Raw genomic sequence first — 24379 nt, 5'->3', positions numbered from 1 at the left:
AAATTAGATGTGTACAAAATGTTTTAAGTATACTTTCCATGACAAATCTGAATATACACTCAAAATAAGAGTGCATAACTGTGTGTACATATGAATATATTTATATGTGCATATTATATTGTATATGTATACACATATACAATATACATACATGCATATGTGTATATATATATATATATACAGAGAAATATACATACACACATACACATACACAGTCAATTCTACTATAACACTTGTTCCAACACAATTGACATTATGGAACAATCTGATTGTAATTTGAATTTGTGTTAAATTCAATGTCATGCTCCAGAAACAGTGAGAATGTAAAACAATGCATTGCTTCACAATGACTCACAAGCAGCAAACCTTCCCATACTCACTTCTACAGGTAAACTTTAGGTCTTTTCCAAGGTATTATTCCATATTTAATGCATATTTTCTGGTGCAATAGGAGCTATGGACTTTGCACCTGTGTATTCTATCCCCACCCATCTTCTGACTTGAGGGGAAGGGGATGTCTCCTGCAGTTTTCCTTAGCCATCTAGGAGCCCATTTTTATAGTCTGAATGAAGGTTGAGGTTACTTTGAAGACTCAGAAGAAGACTGAAGGCATGGCGCTTGAGCTTACCGCCATCCGGTGCTGCTTCCTAAGTTGTTTCACACGGATTTCGTCCATCTTCGCAGCAACCTCCTTCTCTGGTTGACCTAGATCTTCAGCATATCTCTGTACGAGAGCTTCAGGAATCCCACAACGGCCATGCTGTAACCCAAGGGAGAATCAAAAAGAATCTTAGGGATCACTTAGTCCAAATTCCTCAAGTGATAGGGAAGGAAAGTGAGGACCAGAGAGATCAAATGATTTGCCCAAGGTTATGCTGTTGCATCAGAACAGACTATTACCCAAGACATCTGACTCCTGTCCTCTCTACGATAGTGCTCTATTATACCAATCCACCCATCTATCAAATCAAATAGCACATTTTCCCCTCAAGATATACCAAATCTAGGATAATGGCATGAACTTTAAATACTATCAAATATCACTAAAAGCTTTATTTAAATGCAATCCATTATTTTCTATTGCAAACTAGATGTTTTGGAGATTGCTGTTAGGAAATGAATCTATTCCTTATCTTTCATATAACTGCACTTTCTAGGGAAACTCTTTGAAAAACCAAGCATTGAATACAATTTTCTTGTATTTTAAGAGTCATTGCACAACACTCCAAGCAACTGCTTCTCAAAGCACTGATTTGGACTTTCTGAGTGTGATTTCAGAAGGTTTTTAAACTTCATGAGAGTTATTGGTTAAAAAAAGAAAGAAATCACAAATACATTTTTAATATTTGACATTTCAAATTTTCTATAATACTAATTGTTATAAAGCAAAAATAGGGTAAAATAGGTTCCTTCTTGAGTCTATAAGTGAATTTCATTACTGAAGTACTAAAAGTACTGTGTTACGAAGTATTCTTTCCTCTAAGATGACCCGCTACATGGGCATACTGAAAATTAACAAGGTGGCACAAGTACTAACCATGTGTCCTTTTATTAGTAGGATCATCTGTTTGGTATTGGAATGAAAATGAAAGGTCATCTAGACCAATACTTTTATTAAACATGAAGAAACTGAGGCCGTGAGAGGTGGAGGGGCTTATCTGGTGTCACTTAGGTCACAAACACACCAGCAAGACTGGTATCTGTAGAACCAGTACTCTTGGCATTGATGCCGTTTTTTATAAATAGGGTCATATTTTCTATTCTTAGAGTTTTCAAAAGTCTTACTTTTTGCAAACATCCCTTCAGAGCAGGAACTTTCAGTTTTTGTTCTTGTACCTTCAGCTCCTAGCCTGGCACACACTACTAGGCACATTAAATTTCTATGTATTTCTATGTCATACATGTAGCATCAGGGGAGCTTCATATGGATTTGTTCTGCTCTTTTATTTACTTTATTGCCATCACCCTATAAAAGACTCTCAATATTCTTGAAAACAATTAACATTTGTCTAGGGTGTTATAAACCTCTAATGTCATTTGACCCTTCTAATAATTTTGTGAAGTAGGGCAGGTATGATTCAATTTTATAGATGAAGAAACTAAGGCATGACAGGTTAAGCTCACATAGATAGCCAATACACAAAGATGAGGCAAGAGCTCTATTTCCACTGCTACTGGGAACTCCCCTGTAGAAAAGAAGGTTGGTACTTCCTCTACAAGTTACATCTTTAGAGAGTTGTCTAGACCATCTTCTTTCAACACCAGATGTCTTCCCTACAAAGTCCAGTTAGCAAAGTGGGGGGGGAAGGGGGTGAAGTTCATCCTTTACTTGGATGAACAGGTTGAATCAGAGCAGGAGGTTCTGATTTCAGCTGTTGAAGACCCTTCCATTTAACAGCACTCTTTCCCTAATGAATTATTAACATTTAGAATTTGAAATGTTAATGAGCACAGAGCACCTATCTTATGGACCCCTGAGGTTTCCATTCCAGTTTGTTCTGAATGGCCTTACAGGAAATGGATGATGAGACTAAGCTGAGACTTTTAGTTCCTGACTGCCCATTGTAGGGCAACCTGAGTTTCAAAGAAAGTCAATGAGAGATTGTAGATTTCATACCTTATCAGAATATGGTTCCTCGGTGAGATCGATACCTTCAGCTTGCAACTTATTCTCTACCAGCATGTCCAGATCTACTCCTCTGGCACAAGAGATCTTCCTTGTCAAAGGAGGGCCCAGCTTGACTCCATGCTGTTGAATACTAGTAGATTCTGGGAGTTCAGACAGCCATGGTGGCCGTGTGGTTGGGGGGCTGCCAGGTTCTTGTTCTGGGGAAGATCTACAAACTGTTATTGTATGACAGTCACTAGGGCTAACAGGGCTATTCTTTTTAACTGGCAAGCATGGTACATCTGGATTAGAGAAGGCACCACTATGGGCAACAGACGCATGATGTAGTCCATTGGTGAGGCGTTCTCTGCTCTTTTTGGCAGGAACAGGTGGAGGCTGTGCAGGAATTTTTGGCTGTGTTCTTGCCTCAGTGACCCTCTTATCCACTTCAACCCCTTCTTTGGTGACTGGAGGGTTATTAGTTCCTTCAAGATCATGCCCTTTTTTGTGACCCTCTAGAGGAGTCCTTGTTAAAGTCTGTTTAGCTGACACAGGCTGAGTTTCATAATTTTTAGGCAAACAAGAAATTGTCCCATGTGAAGAGATTGTGGATGGGCAGTCTGATGTCTTAGTTTTAGTTTTCTGAGGATCAGAAAATCGCATGCTTTGGGTCAGTAGCAGTGGGTCTTGTACAGAAGAGACATCTGAGGGAGTTTTTGCCTTCAGGTTGCACACAGTTGTCTTTTGGGGCACTTCTGGTACATTCTGAGCGAGTGCTTCTGTTTCCTTTTTAGGCACATCTTCTTTAGCATCAGGATCTCCTTGAAGGTCATCCAGGGAATGGGACCGTGGCCAAGTCTCTGAGGTTTCCGTGCCCTCCAGAGTCTCCTCACAGCTCCGACAGATGGAAACTGGTAGGCTTCTCCGATTCGTCTTGGAGTTGGTCACTCTTGGCTCACCACAGACGTCAGGAGTGTGAATGCTGATAAGCCGGGCTTCCTTCTCTCCCTCCTTCAAAGCTTCTACTGACTTAGTTAAAGGCAGTGTCGGGTAGTTGGTCAGCTGATTTCTGTTGAAATCCTTAAAGTGGGGATCTATGGTTGACTTAGTAGGTACAGTTTTCCGAGTCTTACCTGGAAAAAAAAAATCTTTATCAAATTTTTTTAAAATAGTTTTCACAATAATGTATACAAGTGCTCTAATATAATAATTACAATAATCCGCATCTATATAGATCCTTTAAAGTCTGTAAAGTATTTTACTTAGGTTATTTGATCTTACAACACTGTGAGGTAGATAGTATTATAATCTGTATTTTACAGTCAAGGAAACAAACTCAGGTCGTGGAACTTGAATTCAAGTCTTCCTGGTTTCTTTACAATCCTTAATAATCTGACTCCAACTTAGTTTTATAGGCTTATTATACTCTACACCACAGCATGTGCTCTATGATCCAGCCAAATTTCTCTTCTTGCTATTTTATCACAAACAATATTCCATCTCCCATCTCTGTGCCTTTACCCATGCTTAGAATGGAGTGCCCTCTCCCCTCCATCTCTTAGAATCCCTAGTTTTGACAGAAACTCAGCTCAAGCACCACTTTTTACATAAAACCTTTTCCTGATTCCCTGAAGCTGCTAAAGTCACTCTCTCCTCACCCCACCCTCATTACCTTATACATTTTTTTCCTGATAGAATGAATATAAGTTCCTTGAGGGCAGACAGTTTCATTTTTGTTGTTATATACCTAGCATTCAGATTAGTGCTGGGCACGTAGTAGGTACTTAATAAATGCTTGTTGGTTGGTTTTTTGATTTGTCTACCCTATTACTTTTGCCTTAGACTCAAATAAAATTTCTGCTTCTAGGAATCATTTAACTAAGAAATCTAAGTACTTTCCCTGAACCAAGTGTGGCATGAGATTGTACTTAGTTTCACTCTAGACAAGAGGTTCTTTAGTGTCTGTGAACTTTTTTTAACTAATATTTTGATAACTTTATTTGAATATAATTGGCTCCCTTTGTAATCCTATATATTTTATGTATTTAAAAGCATTAGGTTCACCAGAGTGTCAGAGGAGTCCATGACATAGAAAAATTAAGAAGCCCCATTCTAGAATAATTCATGATGCTTTGCTACGTCCATGATCTCCATGTGGCTACTCCTTTACTGATGCAGATTGTAAGCCAACAACATTTTTTCATCCATGTAGTTCATATCCTTGTCTTTCTGTACAGCCTTTATGGAAGGTCCAGATTTTCTTAATAGTTCTTTTGAGGGGAGGTGAATTGGTATGCTCTATTATCCCTCACTTTTAACTAGACAGCTGGTCCATTTCATTTTTCAGAGGCTGTGCATAGCCTTGATGATGTCTTCTATGTTCCCGTTCACACACAAAAATATCATGGTTAACCCAGTCTATCCTTCTTCCACCCACTGTGTAACTTTTCAATGATCAATGGAAAGGCTAACTTATGAAAGCCAACTCACAATAGAATGGGATAGTGGATAGAGCTCAGGAGCTAGATGTAGTATCTGTTAAGTACCTACTATGTGCACAGCACTATTCTGAATGCTGGGTATACAAAGACAACTTGAAAGAAGTGTAACTTGCTGACTACAAGCCCATCTATTTGTCTTTGTAAGTTTTCATTCCACTCTAATTTTATGTGAATTGGTTTTGTATTAATTTTATTTATTGTATTAACTGAAAATTCTGTTTTACAATGACTACTGCATCCTTAAATGCATTGTAAACTCAGTCAGGGGAGGACCACGTATAGTACTTTGTAATTCCTAGTAAACTTAGCATGATATTATAGTAGACATGCAATGATAATAATTAGAAATACTTTTCTCATAATCTTACAAGGTAGAAAGCTTAAGTATTGCCCTATTTTGCAGCAGAGGAAATCTGAGATGTTAAATGACTTGTCGGAGGGCAAAAGTTGTAACTAGGATTCAAACCCCAAACCAGCATTCATTCTATTTGACTATGATCCCAATCAATAAGCATTTGAATGAATGAATGTGATTGCAACAGCATTTTAAAACACGCTAGAAATTTTTAACTTGTCTCCCAAGATTTAACTAAAAGGTGTCTGTGTGTCTGTGTGTGTAACTCCATGTGTAAATGATACCTTTTAATATTATCTCCTCCCCTTGAGTGGGAATTCACAAAAGAAAATGATTAGTAATGAGTTACCCACTGTTTCCTTGTCTAATAAATAACTCATATTATATAAAAAGGAATGGATGAAAGGGAGGGTGGTGGTTCACATTCTCTATGCTATAAATAGCTTTCATTTTTTTAGCTTTGTGAGAGCTTAATATTGGAAGACACACTGATGTTTGAACCTGATGTATCATCTACCTGGTAAACTGTTTTTCCTCTTGGTTCTAATAGCTCCCAACACTCCAATATTGATGTGCATTGTGTTTTAAAGGTCATATGACACAATTAAGGTTCTACAGCTGCCAGCGTTTTGTGCTGTATATATCAGCCTGACTGAGCAGGCAGGAAGAAAAGACTGTGTGCAACTATACCGACTAGAACAAGGGGGAAGCTTTAGGAAGGAAAGGATCATCCTCTAATTGATAATGACTAGGAAAGTCTTTTCTGATCAAATTCCATTCTTTTAAGAAGGGGGGCCCAGAAGCTCCTGAATGAGTCCATAGCAAGAGTCAGTAAACTATGGCCTGAAGGCAAAAACCTTGGACCTTGTGCTAAGACTGGGTTCTGCATGTGTAAGTACAATAACTTTTTACTGAAAAAATGAAAAGACCATCCTGAGTTTGAGGGCCCTACAAAACCAGACGGCAGGTCAGATCTGGCCTTCAGGCCAGTTGGCCAACCCATAGTCTAAAGTGCTACTTTTCCTATATTCCCCTCTGTTTTGGTGTCATTAATTGATATAAATGTTTGTTTGTTTTTTCCCAGTAAGAGTCACAAATGTATTATAAAGTTTGACCAAGGTTTGAATAAATAAGGTGGAGCAATGCATTGTGTACTTCATTACCACATCTAGCCAAAGTCTGCAGAGAGGAGTTGAACATATTCGTAAATTTTTAAATGTTCATTGTTCACAGTTTTTAAGTACCTTAGATGTTTTTGTTATTGTCTATACAATTTCAAAGCTCATTTTCCTGCAGATTTTCAATATGCTAAACAGATTCTCTGCTCATTTTCAATTCAATTCAAAGTGCCCAACCTTATATGTCTCCTTCTGCTCCCTATGTTAAGCATAAAATACAGTTCTGGCCCCCAAGAAGTATCACTGGTGATTTATTAGCACTGTGTCATATGACTGGGCAGACAAACGAACCATAAAGCATGTTTATCAGTGTATATATCTTGGACGGATGTAACAAATAGACAGGAAGCTGGGCTTAACTAGGAAGAGGGGCAGAATGGAATGTCTTTGGGAAATCTCACAGGTTTTTTTTTTTTAAATGACCATAATCTTCTCCCTGAAACAAAGATCTTTATTATATATTTAATATTTCTGTAAGTTGAGGATCATCCAAAGAAGAGGAACAAGTGCACAGAAGCAAGCTACAATACACTACAAATAATTATTCATAAGAATTGGGACAAAGGTATGATGAAAAAAATGAGTCAGTCACATAGCAAGGGCAAAGGCAAATCAAGGGATAACTGGCATGCTTCACTGGTATTCTTGTTATGTTAAGAGAGTTCAAGGAAAGGCCTCAGTGTGTTGCATGAATTTCCTCATGTTGTATTTATGAACATGGAGAGGTTGTGATTCACACAGGTGGCTGGAGAACCCACACTGAGGAGAGCATAGATCCTCTGGAGCATTAGAAGGTAACAAATACAGTATCCTAAGTGATTCAGCTGAGCTCCAAAAAGAGAGAAGAATAATTCCTCCTCCCTGATGTTGCATAGAGGCCATCTATATTTGATATGAGGATGAACATTATAATATGAGCTAGGCCAAAGTAGATTGGACTGCCTTGAGAGGTAGGGAGTAGTTCCCCTTCACAATGGAGGTCTTGAATACGTCATAGAAAATGCATTCAGATATAGATCATACTAAGTAGCTTTGAAGTCCCCTCTTGCTCCAAAATTCCATGTACCTTTTTTTAATGTACCTAGTACCTCTCCTCAGATGATTATCTACAAGTTAAACTGTCAATACTGTATTTGTACATAGTTGTTTACATGATATTGTCTCCCTCATCAGACTGTGAGCTACTTGAGGAGAGAGACTGTTTTTCGCCTTTCTTTGCATCTTCAGCACTGGCACATAGTAGGTGCTTCATAATGATTGAACTGGTTAGGACCGGCACTATGATATGAAATAGAAAGGCTCTCACTTTTGGCCAATTTCTCTCTATTCTTTCCTCCTCAGTCATAGCTACCCTGCAAAGTTCACATGCTCCCTACTCCCTACCCTATAAACTGTAACACCATATTCAAAACAATGCTGCCACTTCTACTAGAAAAGGAGGATATGGATCAAACTACATCTCTATGGCTTTCCACACTATCCCCATAACTTTCAAGGGTAAAATATGTCTCCTTGGCCAACACTTTCCTAGCAGTGTTGTCTCTCCCCACATTGGAATATAAGCTCTTTAAGGGCAGTTTGTCTTTGTTCTTGTTTTTGTATTCAGAACTTAAGACAATTCCTAGCATATAACAAATGCTTACTAACTTTTTCCCCCATGGATTTATCCCAACATCCATTAAGAGCCGAAACTCTGACAGGTCCTAATAAATTATGATGGTTCCAAATATGGTTCTAAATATTAATTGTGTGGGGTCATCTGCTGACTAGCCTAGTTGGGCTTCATTTTAGCCACAGAAAGGGCTGTGATCTATGCCAGTGGAGGTAGCAATGGCACCAATTAAATTGCAGCTCCTTTGAAAGATTAAAATATACTTCACCCATTTGCCACTCCTTCCTTGTTCATGATGAATATCTCACTAGATTCTACCAGGTAACTGTGCCTTTTAATTCTATGAGGAAGTAAGCTCGAAATCTAAAACAAGCCAGGGTTGAGGAGTAGGAATTAGACCTTGGCCTGTGATACCATCAGTGTGAGAGCTTCTGGTATGAAAACTGCCTTCACTAACACAGAACAGAAGGTGCAGGAGGAGAGAGAGGAAGGATGATGTTTAAAGCAGTGATTCAGACAGGAGGAGGAGCTGAGAGTGGGTGAGACAGCCAGAAAGTCAAGCATGAAGCAGTCGCACCAGGCAAAGGACAGAAAATACGTGTGGTTATTTGCAGAGAATTAAGCACTGGTGATTCTCTGCTGTTATTACCGGTGTCCAGGTTTTCACTGCCTTCATAGCAGCCTGAGTCTCTTGGGGAACATCCACTCAGGCCTTGGCTGTCAATGAGAAGCTTCTCCTGAGATCCTGACTGGTCACTATTACCTAGAAACAAGAAACCAAGGTGTAGAAAAGTTAGAGAAAAATGAAGCAATCCCCTAAAATAAATCCTTATTTTTTCTCTTGTATATGTTATTTTGTGCTATATAATCCTTAGGGCTAGAGGTTTTGGGGGAAGGGCTGAACATCAGCATTTGCTAAAAAGATCATGGATGTTTTTCTTTAATTTTTCAGACACATTTAGAATTAAACCATTGGAAATTGCGTTGGCAAAGAGTGGCAAAAAATGAATAATAAAAATTTCATGTCATATTCAAGCCCATTTTGGCATAGGCTTTATATGATTAGTGCGTCTTCTGTCTTTTTGCCTAGTTTTCTTACATATGGAATTTCCTGATGCCTTCAGCTAGTAGGGCCTCACCTTCCCATATTCAATGGTCCAGACATATTGGCCTACCTCTTGTTTGTCATGCATGACACTCCATATATCCCCTGTGTACCTCTGCCATGACTGCCCCCCATGCCTACAGTGCTCCCCTACCTCACCTCTACCTCCATCTTCTTCAGGAAACCTTTCCCTAGCTGCTAGTCCCATCCCCTCCAAGGCCACCTTGTATCTACTTCATAGGTTTCTTCTACAGCACTACATTCAAAGGTGTTGTCTCTCCTGTTAGAATCCAAGCCACCCCAAGGTCCAAGACTCCATGTGGTTTTTCATCCTATCTTTAGTTTTTAGAAAGGTCTGGGCACAGAATAAGCAATAAGTGTTTGTGGAATAATATTTCCTACTTTGATGAATATAAGCTGCTGGCGTGCTGTTTGATTTGAGTTCCTGAATCCTGAGTGCTTGGCACATAGGGAATACCCTAAGAATACTAGATTGACACTTTACTTTCTAAGTTCACTTGTCTTTGAGCCAGCATACACACTGGTTTGTATACTGTGAATGTATACTGATTAACAAGTGAGACGGGACCCAAGTGTACCAAGTGGCTGGGAAAGGCTAACCTGGGATTACTCATGTAGCTGATAACCCACATTCAGATAAAAGAATGATGAATGGACTCATTTAAAAAAAATTTTTCACAGCAAATTTCAAATATTTCAGACTGGTGAGAACTCTCTCTTTCCTTCCCCCCTCCCCCCCACCCCACCTCAAGAATATGGGAAGTCCTACTGACATCTGTTGGTCCTTAAATGGAAGAGGGAAAAGAAAAAGCTTAACTTCTTTTAAAACATTCACATGCAAAATGCTTTCTATATATAGTGTTTGATCCTCACAGCACCCTGTGAAGTAGGTGGTAGGAGCTATTGTCTACCTCCATTTTAGAGACAAAGAACCTGAGCTGAAAGGTTATACAATTTGCTTGCCTGAGACAGATGGAAGCCCTACACAAGCAAATGAGTAAATGCTTGGTCAAATAAAACAGAAACCAGTAATTTCTTTTCTTTACACAAAATAATCAGTTGCAGGATTGCTTTAATATACATTCCTTTTTTTTCCTTCAAAGAAATCAAGAAACCATCAATATGATGCCTATTTTCAGGTCATCAAAATAAAAATATTGCCTTTACGAGGGCTACCACATCTGCTGCAGCTATTTCTACCGTTCATCTACCAGTTCCTGTTTGCCTTTCTCATATGGAATGCATTTAAAAAAACAATAAATCGAGGCCAAAAATAAGAACCTTAAATTAAAATTAACTTTAAAAGTGTTATTTTTAAATGATTGATGCAGAATTAAATAATTTGATGCCAGAAAGTATATCCCTCCCAAAAATGCATAGGACTGCCGAAAAAGAGAAATTCTAAAGTGATGGTCTCACTGTGTGTGAGAACCCATGGTTCTCTGTGGTCTCTATTTTAGCCTAGCCTATTATTTGGGGAAATGACCCAAACTATACTTTAAAATGATGGGCTCTATGCTATTGGTTAAGGCCCAGGAAAGGGATTTTGGAGTTGTTGTAACTTGCCCCTGAGGACAGAAACCCGACTGTTCCCAAAGTCAAAACAGTTCACAAAGTGCTGAGCACTGGAAACAAAACAGGAGACATTATCCTACCCTATCAAAGATAATCACCATGGGTCCTTTCATTCTGTTCTCCCCATCTCAACAAAAGAAGGGGAGAGTTGAAAGAAGAGATGATAGGATATGTGAACAAATCCATGTTGACCCAATTTGGGGACACCAAAATGAGAGGGACCCCTTACCCTGTAGAAGATGGATAGAAGGCACTTCTATTTTTCACAGATATGGAATGTAAAACTGGGAGCACAGCCTAAAAATATTATCAGAGGCTAAAGCAGTGTGAAAAAGGTTCGTGGATGACAGCTCCGTAACAGAATTTATTAAGCTGAGGATGAAGCTCAGTCCTCAAGAAAAATTGGAAAAAAGTGTCTCCCACTTTTCATTGCCAAAGATGTAGAATATTACTGCTTATGCATCACACATGATTGATTTTTGCCGAACGGAGTGTTTTGTTTGTTTGTTCCAAGAGAAAGTCACTAGGTCTTTGTATGGGGAGAATACAGATTTGGAAATGAATGTGATACATAAACAAAAGCTATCAACGAAAATTAAGATTATTTTTAAAAGAAGCTAGAGATGTCTGTGGCTCATTCTAATCTTTTAAAACTGGTATTAAGGAAGGCAGACTGTCCCATAAAATGTCCTTTGAAACCACTGCCATAAGCAAACTATTGTCTGGAACAACAAGGAATCGGGGCTATTATCACATTTCTCAAGTCCTTGGCATGGACAGCAGATGATATACTTTTAACTGAGCCCACTAAATTCCTATTCTGATGCCTCATCACAATGTGGCGATGACTCTGACTTTGATGTATGTCTGTCAGAGGACCTGTTTAGTGAAGTTAGGCTACTAAGGAGACCATTGACTAAGACACAAAGGGAAGCAGAAGGGCACAGTGGAAAGAAGGGGGACTAGATCTGAATTGAAGGATGGATTCAAATCCTGGGTCTGCTACCCCTGAGACTTCTCACAAATCATTTGAGCTCCTCTGGGCTTCAGTTTCGTCATCTCTACAAGGAAGGTATCGGACTAAGCAGTCTCCAAGGTCCCTTCCAGCTCAAAGTCTATGATAACATCACTCTGACTTCTGTAAGTATCAGTGTAGAGAATATTACTAGTGATAGAGTCATGGAGAACTGATGTAAGAAGTAATTCTTGAATGTCCAAGGCCATTTGATGACTAAAATATTCAGCCTAGAGAACTAGTACATTCTTAAATATCTAGACTCCAATTTTCTTGACCATATGAGCTGTTGAGATAGCAGAGGAGACATCGTCATGGCCAAGTTACAATAAACTACCATTACTATACATTCCCGGATGGATGAGCACTGAGAACAGTGAGTTTCAGACCTCTCTGCTCTTCTTATGGATGATCTTGTTTTAAGGTAGTCTCTTCTGCAAGATGTAGACCATTAAGGTGTCATGTTTTTTTAGCTTTCAGAAATCTTGAAATTTTGTACGTCTCAATATTGTTAGCTCTTTCAGAGGAAATGCCCGATTACACACAATTGAATTTTGCTGTCATGAATAATTTGATTGCTGCTGCCTTGGGTCTCAAATGCGGCAGCAATATATACTAATCTTCCGACCATTAGCCTAACTCTGTTTTTTTGGCATGTCTGCTGTTGGCAATGAACATGCTGCCAGGAAATCTCACCCCACTGGAGCAGAAGGATTGAAGGAAAAAGCATTTAAATTCAATAACAAAAGAGATTCCATTTTAGCAATTGAGTAATTTTGGGAATATTTTAGATGATGTCTTATAGGATAAGGTCTAATATAAGATGATGTAAGCCTGAGAAAATGGAGAAGCAATGAGTAAGCTTACTAAACAACTGTGTGTGTGTGTGTGTGTGTGAATACACACACACAATGATGAGGTGAATGAATTCAGCTTATGGTCTATAAAAATAAATTAACATGTTTTGGTTACAAGTTCATAAATCATTACAGAATTCCTTCCTTATCTCTACTTTGGGTATATATTTTCCTTCAATTCAGTAAACATGTATGCATAGGCTACTATGTGTAATGTACTGAAGTGTGTGAGGTGAATGATGGAGGAAATTTAAGTAAGTAGGGGTGATGGGGTGAACAGAGTGGTATTCCACACACCTCCACTCCTATGGATGATACAAAGATAAAAAGATGTGATCCTTACTTTAAGAGGCTAACAGTATGGTGGGAAGGCTAAAAAAAGTGTGCAAATAATTATAAAATAAGTCAAAATATGCTAAATGTCCTAACAGGTATTAATGAGGCAATGAGGTTAAGGACAAGGAATAAGATCGTACCGAGACAGCTATCTTTCTGTGGTTTATAGCACCAAGAAAGGCTTGTGTGGCCTATGAGTCTTAGATGAATTTTTGTCAGACAGTGGCAGAGAAGTGGTAGGTAGAGAGGGAGCAATATTGGCTGAGAAGTACCCTTGGGCAGAGGGAACAGACTGGTGTAGAAGAGTTGATGGATGGCGCCTTCTCCACAGAGAGAACTGTCCATATGCATTTGCTGGGGAATATGTGACCAACAGAGCCAGCCTCAGACTAGGAAACTGGGTCTCAGATGATTTTAAACGACAGATAGTCACCAAGAAATTTTACCATTTGGTGATTCTTGGACCTCAACTGCAAGTATTCCCACTTTCAACCTCTTAAGTTACCATAAGGGTAACAACTCACTTCTCTTAGTGTGTTTATATAAGCAGCTATGTGGTACAGTGTCATTGAACCTGGGGTCTGGAAGATCTAAGTTTAAAATCTAGATTCAGACACTTAGTAGCTGAAAGGCCATGGGTAAAGGCACTTAACCTCTGTCTGCCTCAGTTTCCTCATCTGTGAAACAGGGATAATAATAGCACCTCCTTCCCAGGGTAATTGTGGGGACAAAATAAGATATTTATAATGTGCTTTTCAAAACTTAAAGCACCCTATAAATGTTATTTTTTATTTATTTTGGGGATAGGAGGTAGAGTGTTGTTGGGTTAGCCAGGTGGCACAATGAATAGAGCGCAGGCCTGGAGTCAGGAAGACTCATCTTCCTGAATTCAAATCTGGCCTCAGACACTTACTGGCTGTGTGACCCTGGGCAAGTCACTCAATCCTGTTTGTCTCAGTTTCCTCATCTGTGAAATAAGCTGGACAAAGCAATAGCAAACCACTCCAGTATCTTTGCCAAGAAAACAAAGAATCTGACATGACTGAAAATGACTGAACAAAGTGTGCTGAAACTTGTACTAAGATGCCAGAACAAGATGCTAATTTTATCCACCATACACTGATAGTGCTTGGGTTCTCTTCTGCCAAAAATAAATAATAAAGGGAGTCTCTTTTCTGCAAGCCCTATCCCCAATGACTCACAAAAGAAGACTTTGGACTTCTTCATCATTCAGCCCTCCTCAAAAATCATCAACATTATCACAAATTGTATTGTCCTCCTTTTATACATCACAGGACCACAAGGGTCATGAAAAAATAATGGTTGAGTCTGTGCTAATCCTTTATAAAGAGTTCTCCTGCTACACATTATTTTTGAAACTATCCTTTTCCCTCCATCCTCTCTAACTCTCTTTTCACTTCTCCTTTCCACCTGCCCACAAATATGCTGGAGTCTTCACAAAGCTAAAAGACAATATTTCTTAGGCCTTTCTACTCCATGTCTCTCTTCCCCTTTCACTGCCACTACTTGAAAAGTTTGTCTAGATCTGATGCCTCTACTTCCTTTCCAACATTCTTTCCTCAGTATCCAACCCTATTCTCTCCCCTGAACTCCATTCCTGCAAAACCAAATGAACATTTTAAACTACATGTCTAGGAAACATTTAAAACTCAATATACGTAAAACTCATTATCTTTCTACATAAACTTTCTTTTATTCCAAACTTCCCTATTTTTATTGAAGGCACTACCATCCTTCTAATGACCTGGGTTCATACTCTCAGCATTCTCCTGGACTCCTATCTTTCCTTCCCACAACAAATCCAATCAGCCGCCAAAGCTTGCCACCCAACATCTTTTACATCTCAACCTTCTCTCTACTCACAAAGCCACCTGTTTAGTTTAGGGCCTCAAAATCTTTCACCTAGATTTCTGCATCTGCTTCCAAACTGCATCTCTTTGCCTTGTGTCTCCCCACCCTGGACATCCCATATGCTACTGCCAAAGCAAGTTTCAAAGAAGTAGACCTGGCCAAGCGACTCCCTTACTCCAGTGGCTTCCCACTGGTTCTAGGATAAAATATGACCTCCTCTAGCTAGGCTTTAAATACCTACCCAACCCGGCCCCAACTTATCTTTCCATCTTACTAGATATAACTTCCCCTCCTACATTCTGAGATCCAGCCAAACCTAACCTCTCCCTCTTTCTCACACACAACATCCCATCTCCATGCCTTTGTAACATTTCCTCTTGACCTCTGCCTCAGAGAGTCCCCTTCTTTTAAAACATCCAGCTCAAGTATCATCTTCTGCATCATGTCCTCCCTGCCAAAACATCTTCTACTTGGCTACTTCATTAATATGTACTTGTATCTCTAGGACCTAGTAAAGAGCCTGGCACAGTAGAAACTAAAAGATACTTGTTGATTAGTTTATCCCAATTACACAATCCAGTGGCCCCTTTGACATTTTGTTGACTACTCTCTCCTTCAAGATACTCTCTTCCCTTGGCTTCAGAGAGGAGCCAATCTGGTGCTCACCCTTGTTTTTAGCCACTTCTTTCCTTGATTTCCTTGCCTTGACATTAGTAATCCCTTAATTGCCTCAGGGCATGCGCTGAGGTGCTGTCCTTGATTTATTTTTCCTCTCTCTGCAATTTCTCCCTTGGCATTTTCATTCATTCCTAGAGCTATGATAGTTACAACAATGATGTCAAACACATGGATGGACTGCATGTGGCTCAAACCAGATTAAAATGTAATTCATAAATATTTAACAAAATAAATAAAAATACACTAAACCATAGATAATAGTAAAACATAGTTTTCTAAGTCAATATACATCCCACAGGGGTCCTAATGTATGATTCAGTGGCCTCTGCTTCTATTTGAGTTTGATTCCACTCAATTACATTCACATAGACGGCTACTAAATAAATCTGTATCTCCAACCCTGGCCTCTCTTCCAAGCACCAGACCCAGATGTTCTCCTGCCTACTAAGCATCTCAGCCTGGATGTCCCACTGTTACCTCAAACTCAGCATCTCCAAAACAGAATGTCATATTTGACCTGTCTCTCTTTCTGGCACCAGTATTTTTGTCAGTGATACTATGCAGTGACCCAAGGAATAAAATATTTGTTGAACCAAATGCCTTATCAGCATCCATGAAATCAAGTATCCATGGAGCCAATCCCCAAATCTCTTATCTCTCTCTTGACTGCCATTCCTACATGACATGGATGGCTCAAGTATACCACAAATTCAGCATGTCTAACATAGAACTCATTTTTCTTCCCAAAACTTTCCTATTTCTGTGGAGAGCACTATCCTTTCTCTTCTACTCAAAAATCTTTAGTGGCTATCTCAAGGCTCACTCTTCTCTCTCCATACCCCTTCTCTTTTTCTTTCTCTCTTCCTCTTAAAATGGGCTGCTAAATCTTCCCCATATGCCATTTCCCAACTCTACAATGCTTTTTTTTTTCCTCATTGTTTTACTTTAGAATGCCTGCCTTCCTTCTCAGCACTTACTATATAAGATCCTTCCTGATAAAACAACAGCAATAACTAGCACTTCTATAGTACTTTAAGCTTTACAGAGTAGGCATGAAGAAATTTGGTCAAACAGAGGTCAAGAGATTTGCCCAGAAAAACAGAGCTAGAAGTGTCTGAGGCTGGATTTGAACTCAGGACTTCCTGACTCCAAGTCTAGCATTCTACTGTGCTACTCAGCTGCTTACCAGTTCTTATTACTCTTTTCCTCCTGAAATCAATTTTGTAAAGAAAACCCTTTATATTTATTTATTTAGGTACATGTGTATTCTTCTAACAGAATGTGAAGTTGGGGTCCATTGAGTTGTTTTTGTTTGTTTGTTTTGCTTTGTAGCATTAGTACCTAGGACAGCTACTAGCACCTGGATTCAGCTGGTGCTCTTAAATGTTGATTGCAGAGCTTTGTATAGTCTTCCCCCATTATTCATAGTAATATTGACTATGAAAACAATAGGATAAAATATGTGACTTTAGCAGCTTATAGAGCCAAAGAAGGGTGAAGGCTTGAAGGGCTCTTGCAGATGACCTAGTCCAGCTTTCCTATTTTGTAGGTTTCACTCAAAGGGGTGAAATGAATTGAACCCAGTCACGTACCTAGAACTTCTAGGTACAGACCTAGAACTTCTGACGCCTAATCCAAAGCATTTTGTACCATACTGTGTAGGGTAGGTCTGTCTTTTACTTAAAATGTAGCTTATACCAACTTAAGGAAAATAGCCATTGGGTAAAAATTTAAATTATTTCCAGTGAATTATTTGCTAACTCTCATCTTAAAAACCTCCAGAAATAATCAGCACCAACACATGCACACCACTTACTGTCATATTCCTGTAACAGTTCCACTGCTGTCAAGAGTACAGCTCTGTGCTCTGGGTCCCTGATGTTTAGCTCATCCAAGTCTTCTTCTTCCAGAAGCTTGAAGGTGTCTAGGTCCTCATACCCATTAAACAGAAAGGTGGGCATGTGCTCCTACCATGGAAAGAAAAAAATTTATACAGCTGAATCACTAATAAGTGCCTACTGTATACAACATGGTTCATCAGGCCATATAAGATATATAAACTTAAAAATAGTCTGAGTTCTCAAACTCAGCCTGTGATTCAGTCAATTCTATTTATCTTAAAAACAATGAATTTGTAAAATGTGCTGCTTCTTGCATGTGATATTTTCATTTAACAATGGGATTGGTACATTGTATGTAATGATTGGTTCTCCCAGATAGTTCTATAAACATGTTCTTTGAGATGAGTTGTTGATTTTGGTATATATCATGGCACAGTGTCATTAGTGCCCTGGGGGGAAAAGGGAACTCCTTTGGATTTTTGCAGGGATTGATAGTTGGATATTTTGTACCAGGAAATTGAAACATAGCTTTTCTACCAAGTGGATAACCTCAAGACCCATGGGGGAACCTTTTGCCTCAGTATTGATTTGTCTCAGGAACTGCCATTGTCATCTCTCTCCCTATCCCTGTAGCAGCTCAAACAAGAAGCCTCCTATATTATGTGACCACATTTTGATGCAGCATTGGTTGCCCATTCACATGTGGTCACCCCTAGACATACTCATCAAGTATCTTCAGTCAGCAGGTGTTAGACAATTACGTATATCTAGGTTCCACTAATCAGTGGGGAATAAGGAATCCATGTGAAACAGTTGTAATATCTGAATTCATTGCATATTTCCATTAAGCAAGAACCAATTACCATATTTTACAGAATTATAACTTTTAATAGTCAGAATTCAAATACACGTGGCTACTTCGCACTATTCATTATTCCCACAAATCAGGGTCTAGCTGTAGTTGGTTTGGTAGGTTTGTTGTTTGGGGGAAAAAAAGGGTCCAGACCTCTAATTCCACCATGGTAGAAAGCTGCCCATGAGGAAATCCCCCTGACCCAGTACAGATTAATAATTTGTTTTTTGTGATTTCTAGTCTTAGATTGCTATTCAGGGCAGTGATGTCAAACGCAAACAGAAACAGGGGTCCCCTAATCCGTACATAAGGATCCCTTGTGGTCACATATTACCTTAATTTGAAAATGTGATATGAGTTACATTTTATTGTATTTTAATTATTTTGTTAAATATTTCCCAATTACATATTAGTCTGGTTTAAGACCACTCAGGATTGTTATGGGCCACATTTTTGACATATTTGACACCTCTGGCTTAGGTTATCATACCAAGAAATTCAGTAACTTACTAAGACAAAATGTCAGAGGCTGAAGAGTCAAGACTTGAACCCAGATTGTCCTCACTCTGAAGTCAGCCCTCTACCCACTCTACCAGGTTACATCTTGTATTATCTAAGTAATAAAAAGCGAGAGCTCTGCCACTGACTACTTATAAAGGTGCTTAAACCAAATCAGTTCAACTAAGCCCTCTGTGAAACTGCCCCTACTTTCCCTAAAACTCTGAAATGTCAGAGAAGGGAAGTAACTGACTTTGAGGTTGATCCTATCCAGAAGATCCTCTACAGATTTGGGCTGTGGTGGTCTTCCTTTTCTCCTCCTCCTAGTGGGGCGCTTGGGTTTTTCTTCCTCTTCATTTAAGACATCCACATAGATAAATTTGAAAGTACCAACTTTGTTGTTCAACAATCCCATCCAGGTGCCCATTGGAGGCTTGCTGATTATATCAATAATGTCACCTTTCTGTGGAGCAGAGAACTTTCCATTAGAATCTTTTCATTAAGCACATTTTTGTACATAATTAATTCAGATGTCAAAAAACAAGCCGGGAATGCTCTGACTGCCTTGGCTAGGGCTCAGACATTCCACTTGCTGGGTTATATTTTCTCAGCCTAACTTGTAGCACAGAGCTAGGCATATCTGCATGTGCTTGGCTCTACTCCTCCATGCTTTTAATAGAACCTTAGGAGGGAATTATAGAACTCTGCCATGCTCTCCCTCATTCATACACCAGGCCACATCCCAGCATAGAAAGCACCAAGTAATTGACCCTGCGGCGCTGACTCACAGGAGAGTAAATTCATTTACCTCCAAGTCTTCCAATTTTCTTCCCCATCATTTCAAAAGCTCTTAAAATTCCACTTTGAAAAAATGATTTCTTGTTCTCCTCTTGTTCATTCAATTCAGTTAAATTGTTGCTATGAAAACTAAATTTGCAACTGGGGCTCCTCTATACAGAAGAGAGCCTCAAGAATGAAAATGAAAATTCTAAATTCTTAACCTTTCTTGTATCATGAATCCTTTTTGAAGTCTGGTAAAATGGACCCCTGCTCAGAATGTTTTTAAATGCATAAAAACATAATGGATTACAAAAGAAACTATATTGAAAGTTATCTATGAAACTAGTTAACAGACCTACAGTTAAGAACTCCTGTTCTACTAATGCAGAGTGAAGTGAGCAGAATCAGGAGAACATCGTACACAGTAACAGCAACAGTGCAGTGATCAACCATGATGGACTAGCTTTTCTCAGCAATACAATGATCCAAGATAATTCCAAAAGGCAGGTGATGGAAAATGCTGACCATATCCAGAGAAGGAACTATGGAAGGTGAATGCGCATCAAAGCATGCTATTTTCACTTAGCTTTTTGTTTTTTCTTTCTCATGGTTTTCCTTCTTGTTCAGATTCTTTTTTCACAATATGACTAAGGTGGAAATATGTTTAACATGACTATGCATGTATAACTTATGTCAGATTACTTGCTGTCTTGGTGGGAAAAGAGGGAAGGAGAAAAATTTGGAACTCAAAATGTTGAAGAACTATTCTAGAGAGAAACTCAAGTTAACAGATAGCAAGAGTTGAGTGAATATAGTAACTCCCAGTCTCTTAAATCTAGCTAGACTTTGTCCCATTTCTTGCGGTAGGAGAGATCTGTTTAGCAAGATTTTAGGCATGCAAAAAGCAAATGAAGAATCCTTTTAAATATTTGCAAAAGCAAGCCAACAAAATGCTTGTCATAGAAACAAAATGGTAGGACCTACCTTGAGCTTGAGGGAATCTGTATCATAAGGACTAGGTGTGAAGTCGGTGTGAACTCTTGCTCGCCCACAGAAAGGCCCTCGATAGGGAGGCTCTTCATCATCACCATCTTCAGATTTGACACTCTCCCTGTTACTGGTTGAGGAATCAGTTGTACTCACGGTCTGACCACCTTAGTGGGGAAGACAACAAGACCATGTCTGAGGAGCATGATGAGCCTAGACTGCGAAAGGTTCCATTCTCTATCTACAAAATTCTTAGGCCCTTTGTGAGCCCTGGGTTTGCCCAGATCATAAAGATAGTGTTCACCAGAGGCAGGATTTAAACACTGGTCCTCTACCTCCAAAATCAGTACTCTTTCATCTGTACCATGGTGCCTACATATGTCACTATTTTTTTTTTAAAGGAACACTCCTATACCGACCATCAGGAGAAAGAAATGATGGAAGAGAAAACACTACAACTCTTAGACAGTTTTCCATTGTGCAAATGCAAGTCTTTTTAGTACTGGAAATGTCAAACACTAATTATAATGATCTTTATTACTTTGACAGAGAGATTTTTTTTTTTAAATTGTCATCTAATGCTCTATAAGCACATCTGTTAAAACCCAACACACCAAAAACCTTGCAATTATCACCTCCCTCTCCTTCCACCCCTCATTTTAAGGCAGTAAAAAAAGTTATATAAGTTAATAAATATAATAGGATAAAACATGTATAGTAACACTGGTTCTCCATCATGTGTAGGGAGAATGAGTATTTAAATCAACATTGGCTTAGTCACTAGACATCTGTCATTTATAAAAACCAGAGAAAAGGGGTTCCAATGAAGTCTGAATATCATTTCCTTCACCCAGGGCTTGGCCTAGGAACTGCAAGACGCCATCACTGTGGTATGCTTTGAGGAAATACTGAAGTACTAGCTATGCAAACACATCTCTTTTGCTGGACTACATGTGCTATTACCCCTTCTGTTATCCTGGAGGGTGGGGGTGGGGGTGGGGAAGTGGCAGCTGACATAAGGAAGAAACTGGCCTCCATAGCAAGATGGCAACTTTACCTTTTCCTTTACCTCTCTCTCATTAGCACAGATCCCTGTATCTGATTAGTTATCACCCAGGGAAGATTTAGGGTCTGAGATACAGGATAGATAAGCTTTACTTCTAAAGAAAATAAAATAAGTAGCATTTACATAGCACTTTAAGATTTTGGCAAGGCATTTTACACATAATGTAACATGATCTTCCCAACACATAGGAGGCAGATGTTATTACTGCTTCCATTTTACAAATAAAGAAACTGAGGCTGACAGAGGTTAAGCAACTTGCTCAGGGTCACACAACTTGACCCTAAGTCCAGTATTCAATGCAATTCTTACTTACTGTAGTAAGGCAAAAGGAACATGGCAGAGAAAAGGTTCCAGTAGTTGGTTGTAGGGAGCATTATGAGTCACTAAACCAAGAAGGGTCATAGGATCATTAATTTAGAATCAGAAAGGAGCTTAGAGGTCATTAAGCCCTGATGATTTAATTTTACCAATAAAGAAGCTAGCGGAGGGACAAAGAAAACCTCTTGCCCAAGGTCACAGAAGGGGCACAGCCTGAATTTGAATCCATATCTTGTGACCCCAAGAATGGTTTTGTGACCATTCCACACTGCTTTCTATGTAAGCCTAAAGGAGAGTGCCTGAAGAAGGATAAGAAATACTGATGACCAACTCAAACTCTTTCCCAATTTTACTGATGGTTGAGAACATTCCTTCCCAATGAAAGAAGGTGGTTTTTCCCATGATTGATGTGAAAACTGCTGTAAGGGATTTGGAACTCTCAATGGGAAGTTTAGAAACAGAATTACCAAACTTTCTGCTGTTACAATGTTTACAGTATACAACCTACTGACAAATTTTTTTTAATTTTTAAATCACTGTCTTCTGTAGCGGTATGCATTCTTGTGGACAACTCTACTGGAGCCTTGTCCTGAGGCACTTGGTCGTCACACATGAAAACAGAGACCACAGTTAGGTATCCAACTTACTCATTGAGCTCTGACCACTGAGAGAGCTCCTCAGACTCTCCACAGACCCGCCAGCTTTCAGTTTAGGTTTATCCAGGGGCTCTTTATCAGGCTGAGGTGATTGGGGAGAACCTGGTATTCCATCAGTGCTGGAGTCCTGAAAAATAAGTTACAACAAATTCACATTTCACTGTGTTACCCCAAAATTATCCTTCCTTAATTCTCTGGTCCATAACTAACTTCAAACTTTCCTTAATGTTCCATATCTGATTCCGTGGCATGTATCAAATGCTAGGATTTTCAGGAGGCCTCCCCTATACTCTTTGAGACTGGCTTATATCTAATCAATATATATTGCTTCCATTGGAATGTGAGCCCCATGAGATAGGGACTGTCAGATATTCATCTGCATATATCATTTTTCTACAATTACATCTAAAAACTATTTTAAACATTTTAAAAAATCATTTTGAGTTCTAAATTCCCTCCCTCCCTTTTTGCCCTTCCCTCTCCCTGATATGAGGCCTGTTTTCACCTTTCTTTGTATCTTTAGTCCTTAGCACAGTTACTTGGCATATAGCAAGCACCTTATTGTATAAAACCCTTGTTGGCAGAGTGTACACTTTGTTTTGTGAGAGGTAGTCAAAACAACTACCTTTCACACTGTCCTATTAGTATTTTGTAGACCTCTTTAGATTTTCCTCAAGAATTCCAAGTGAGAGAAATGAATATTTTCTCCAAATGCTTAGCTAAACCCCTAACCAGGTCTCTAGCACTTTAAATAGTCTCAGTAAAAGGTAGAACTTTCAAAAGTGGTCCAAATAGAGCCCACAGGAAGCAGATCTGGAGCTATCATCATAGAATAATTATGCTGCCTTAACGAGAAGCACAGGATTTTAACTGAAACAAAATATTTGCCAGGTGGAAAAAACCTAACTCACTGGATTCTTGGGTTTTCAGTTAGGCAGATATGCCTAAGCTGGCTAAAAACTCATGTAGACAGCAAAGTTTTTATTTTTCAGTTGATTCAATAATACTTTTTCCACATGCAACAGCATGGTTTGATTTTTTTCCCTGTTTTCATTCCTTCCAACTTTACAGCCAATCTGTAAATCTTCTCCATATTAGAATGCTGTCAATTTTATCCTATGAGAAAAAATGTGATCCATTCCTTCTTGGATAATCATTTGCTGCTACACATTGTCCAGCAACTTACTTTGAGAAATAATATTGGAAAGATAGTCCATGTAAGACTTAAAAATAAACTGCTCTAAAAATTTTTTAATACCAAAATGACAAAAGATTTGGCACAAACTGTCTGTGGGCATGTGAACATGAAACCATCACAACTGAAACCTATTATTTACGTGGTGCAGATTCATCAAAAATTATCTACCAAGTATGGGATCCCGCAGGCCATGCAAACATTTACCGTCAAAAGTAATGGGACCTTTTGATTTAATATAAATTCCTACTTTCCTTCTAGAGAACACAAAGAGGCCAGTATTAATAAAACAAATGCAGTACAAGAAGGTCCCTGGGATTCTAAATTTTGAAGCCCTGAAAAACATCCTTCTTCCTAAGACACGGGAGGAAATGATCCCTACACTAAATTCCCTATATAGTATGCATTCAACAAACATCAATAAAGTATATTGTTTTAGGCACCAAGGAACACTGGAAAACAAATAAGATGT

At 38.9% G+C, this 24379-nt stretch overlaps 1 protein-coding gene across 4 annotated transcripts in view; it reads right to left on the bottom strand.

Annotated features, from left to right (window-relative positions):
- The window catches only part of SASH1 (SAM and SH3 domain containing 1), a 287008-nt gene that overhangs the window by 2393 nt on the left and 260236 nt on the right, over positions 1–24379 (bottom strand). For all 4 annotated transcript variants that reach the window (XM_072643668.1, XM_072643666.1, XM_072643669.1 and 1 more), the window contains 7 exons: positions 22704–22839; positions 20670–20839; positions 19159–19368; positions 17530–17680; positions 8904–9017; positions 2618–3741; positions 629–760 (listed from right to left, as the gene is read on the bottom strand). In XM_072643668.1, coding sequence (XP_072499769.1) covers positions 629–760; positions 2618–3741; positions 8904–9017; positions 17530–17680; positions 19159–19368; positions 20670–20839; positions 22704–22839 — 2037 coding nt within the window. The remainder of the gene's footprint in view (positions 1–628; positions 761–2617; positions 3742–8903; positions 9018–17529; positions 17681–19158; positions 19369–20669; positions 20840–22703; positions 22840–24379) is intronic.

The sequence above is a fragment of the Notamacropus eugenii genome, chromosome 2 (genome assembly GCF_028372415.1).
Source record: "Notamacropus eugenii isolate mMacEug1 chromosome 2, mMacEug1.pri_v2, whole genome shotgun sequence".
In the NCBI taxonomy this organism is placed as follows: domain Eukaryota; kingdom Metazoa; phylum Chordata; class Mammalia; order Diprotodontia; family Macropodidae; genus Notamacropus; species Notamacropus eugenii.
Note: the sequence above shows the minus strand (reverse complement) of the source record. Positions and strands in the feature narration are given on the sequence as shown.